The 4,078-nt window shown below is 49.9% G+C and overlaps 1 protein-coding gene across 1 annotated transcript in view; it reads left to right on the top strand.

The window, feature by feature from the left end:
* Positions 1-390: 390 nt before the first annotated feature.
* KCNAB1 (potassium voltage-gated channel, shaker-related subfamily, beta member 1) overlaps positions 391-4,078 on the top strand; it is a gene marked incomplete at its 5' end in the record, with an annotated part of 26,228 nt that continues 22,540 nt past the window's right edge. Inside the window, one exon of the mRNA XM_009079403.1 lies at positions 391-439. Coding sequence (XP_009077651.1) covers positions 391-439 — 49 coding nt within the window. The remainder of the gene's footprint in view (positions 440-4,078) is intronic.

Raw genomic sequence — 4,078 nt, 5'->3', positions numbered from 1 at the left:
GAGGTGCTGAGACACTGGCACAGGTTGCCCAGAGCAGCTGTGGCTGCTCCATCCCTGGGAGTGTTCCAGGCCAGGTTGGATGGGCTTGGAGCACCCTGGGCTGGTGGGAGGTGTCCCATGGTAGGAATGGAATGAGTTGAGTTTTAAGGTCCTTCCCAACCCAAACCACTGTGATTCTATGAAACTGAAGGGAGTGTTCATGTCTTCCCCTCCCTTCCCCACACTGGGACCAGCATCCCAATCCCACTGTGGGAGATCTGCCCCTTTTGGAGGAAAACAGATGATTTGGACAAAAGCAGCAACTTGCCTTCTCCAGCTGCTGGTTTCTGTGGGGTTAAGCTGTACATCCCTTGAGGTCTGAACAGTATTTTCTAACTCTTTTCTCTTCCTTGTAGAAACCTGGGGAAATCTGGGCTGCGAGTGTCGTGCCTTGGGCTGGGTGAGTACCTGCGGCCGCCGCGATGCTCTGCCCACACAGTGCAGCTGTGACAGGGTTCATGGCATAAAATCCTCCGAAATCAGCCCTATCCCTGGGAGGAACAGCCTGCAGAGGCCACAGCTGAGATGTCTGAATGTCCCCAGGAGCTCTGTGTGTCCCAGCTCCAGCTTCAAGCACAGCAATCTGTTGGGCTGGGGGGCAGAGTTCTGTTTATTTTATCCTCTGTGCACCTTGTTATTTCTGTTCACATGACTTGAAAACCAAAGAATACCTTATAAATATTTCATCTTATCAATATTTCATCAAAAAGGGCATCTCTGAGCACACATCCATGCTGGCCCTCTGGGTGATGCTCCTCTCCCTCAGCCCTTTGTCCGTGGCTGTTTGCCTCCAGCTGCCTGGAGAGCGCTGGGCTGGAGAGCTCCTGATGGCTTTACTCATGCGAGTAATCCCTCTGATGGCAGCTGAACCACACGTGAGGAATGCCTCAAAGTACACACACACATATATATTTAATTTATACAAACCAAATGCTGTAGAGAGGAGGAGGCTGTTTGCTTGCTGCAGGCACCTTCCCGTGGTGCAAGGCTGAGTGCCAGGAGTGTGGAGCTCCCAGGGATGTGCAGATACCCTCCAAGGATGGATGCTCTGCTCTGCTCTGCTCTGCCAGAGCATTTCCAGCCCTGTGTTAAATGGGAGTCCTTGATCCTGGGGTGTTAGAGGTGCTGGCAGAGGGAGGTGGAGGCACTAGCATTAAAGAATCTCTGGAAAAGGTATCAGCAAAACCAGGTTTAATATGAATTTATAAAAGCATGAGAGAGTTTGATGGCACAGTTCACTCTATTACTGTATAGATAAAACACATGAAGGAAAATCAGACTAAAATCAGGCTGCAGTGATTGAAGTGGATCCTGGCACACAGCAGGGTGAGGATGCAAACGGAGAAGGAGACCCTCCTTGCTATACAGATAGAGCACATGAAGGAAAATCACATTCAAATCAATCTGCAGTGATTTAAGCAGATCCTGGGACACAGCAGGGTGAGGATGCAAAAGGCGAAGGAGACCCTCCTTGCTATACAGGTAGAGCACAAGAAGGAAAATCAGACTCAAATCAATCTGCAATGATTTAAGCAGAGCCTGGCACACAGCAGGGTGAGGATGCAAAAGGGAAAGGAGACCCTCCCATTGAGCCCCAGGGCTTGGAGCAGCCCCTGTGCCACACTTGGCCTCAGACTGGCTCAGTGGTTTAGGTCTGAAGGATTTAGCAATGCTTAATCGACACAACAATAGCAGTGCTTAATCAGTTGAGTAATTTAACATTTATAAAGTGACTCAATAGGATTTGCTGTAAGTACAACAGTAACTTAATTATGAATCTAAGCTAATTATGAAGCTAAAGTGGCAATGTTCATGCTATACTTACCCAGAGTGTTTAAATCAATTCACGTACACACACAGAAACAAGAAGTGTGTGCTGAGCTATAAACCTGGGGAATGTTCCCCTGGAGTTCAGTGAAACACTCCTGTCCTGTCTATAGGCTCAGAGCCATCCTATAGAATGCTTGGCTTTAGTCATCAGTAAATTTCCATCCTGGATGCAATTTGGGTCAGCAGTTACTGGAATTTTCCTCCACAAGTCAAATAACAGTAATATTATTTAACAATATTAGTTCTGAGCAGCCTGATCTGGTGGAAGGTGTCCCTGCCCATGGCAGGAGGGTAGAACTAGATTGTTTTTAAGGTCCTTCCAACCCAAGCCAGTCTATGAGTCTGTGATTATTCTGCCCAGGCTGTTGTTAGACAGAACAATAAGGTCTCAAGGGTGTGTTAGAAAACATGAGCTCGTTAGAACACAAGTTCTGGGAGCAGAGAGTGTTTTGGATAAGCTCAAAGGAATCTACCTGCCCAGGTGCCATTATTCAAGGCTGAGCATTCCTGTGCTCCAAGGAGGTGATGGCAGGAGCAGGTGAGGACCTGTGCTCTGCCTGTACCTGGTGCCTGCTGAGCCTGTGGGATGCTCTTCCAGCTTCTGCTCCATCGTCACTGGGGCCAGGAGTGCTCCCAGGGCAGGTGTCAGCTCCCATTTTTCCAACGTGCTTTGAGATTTGATTTTAAAGTAGAGTGAGTGGTGAAAGTCACCCTGGATCACAAGTCCCAGAAATAAGGCCCATTCTGCCAAGAGCTCTTCTGGTTAAAATAGACCCAGGCTTGGGAAGGGCTTGAGTTATCTGTGCAGGAGTTTATTTATCATCTTGCAGCTTCCCCAAGTGCTGCTGTTGTGGTGGTGGAGAAAATCTATGGGAAGGAAGTAGCAGCAGGGGTAAAAAAAAAACTATTTTGCAGAGCTTTTCTTTAATTTCAAACGGGTGGAACTGCAGCAGCAGCTAAATATACTGAGCCTTTGTGAGTGCAGCTGCACGGGATACAGGGGGGCTGATCCAGGGTGGTAGTGTGGGTTACAGGGAGGACGTTGAGGGATATGAGGGGGCTGGTGAGGGATACAGGAGGGCTGTGGAGGGAGCAAGGGTAGGGCTGGGAGAGCCTTCCAGGCATCTCAGCCTGCTCCAGCAGAATTGAGCCCTACAGCCCTTTCCCTGTGTGGAGGAATAGGAAAGAGGAGAGCCAGCAAGCTTGAAATTAAGCAATTCTCTGGAATGTGCAGGCATTTATCCTCCAGTTTGTCACAGACTGGTTTGGGTTGGAAGCACCTTAAAGGTCACCTAGTTCCAACCCCTGCCCTGGGCAGGGACACCTTCCACTAGCCCAGGTTGCTCCAAGCCCCATCCAACCTGGCCTGGAACACTTCCAGGGATGAGGCAGCCACAGCTTCTCTGGGCAACCGGTGCCAGTGCCTCAGCACCTCACAGGGTGGAATTTCTCCCTAATATCTCATCTAAATCTCTTCTCTTTCAGTTCAAAGCCATTCCCCCTATCCCACCCCTCCCACTGCAGATCCATCAGGTGTCTGCTCCCAGTGCTGCCTTATGTGACTTTTCTAAATAGCTTCTCTGTTGCAGTTCCCCCAAAGATAAATGTGTTTCGCTACGCTCTCTGCAGCATGAAAATCTAATTGAAGGTTCACTAAAGGTTCTGAGGGCTCAGCAGTCTTCCTCAAAATCTTTGCAAAAGCTCAGCCAGGTGGGAGTGTGCTTCATCCTGAGGGATGAAAAACTGGAGGAAAAATGGGAAGTGGGGCAGAAATCCAAGGTGGGCAGGGCTGAGCAAGGCAGAGCCTTAGATGACATCCTGCTTCTCCCGGCTCACGTGTTAATGAACGCGTTTGCTGGGGGCTGATTGCGGTGTCAGCCGTGAGAGCACCTTGAGGCCAGATGTGCTGGCAGTGTGTTCCACAGGCAGGAGTGTTTGGGAAGGGTCCCTGAGACCCTCAGGTGGTGGTTGGGCATTGCTTCTGGGGGGCTGAGCCCCCCAGAGCAGTGGCTCCTCATCATTCCTGCATTGCTGGACCTCCTGCAGCAGCCAGCACTGACCTGCCAAGCTGAAGTTCACTGGTACCAGTTTCCTGCAGCATCCCAGTGCTGTGTCCTGTTTCCAGCTGGTTTGGGCTTTCACCTCCTTTGAGCGAGTTAACTCCAGGTGAGGCCTTAACTGAGGAATCATCACAGTCTAACTGAGGGCT

This window comes from Acanthisitta chloris, unplaced genomic scaffold (genome assembly GCF_000695815.1).
Source record: "Acanthisitta chloris isolate BGI_N310 unplaced genomic scaffold, ASM69581v1 scaffold20957, whole genome shotgun sequence".
NCBI lineage: Eukaryota > Metazoa > Chordata > Aves > Passeriformes > Acanthisittidae > Acanthisitta > Acanthisitta chloris.
This window is presented reverse-complemented; position numbering and strand designations above follow the sequence as displayed.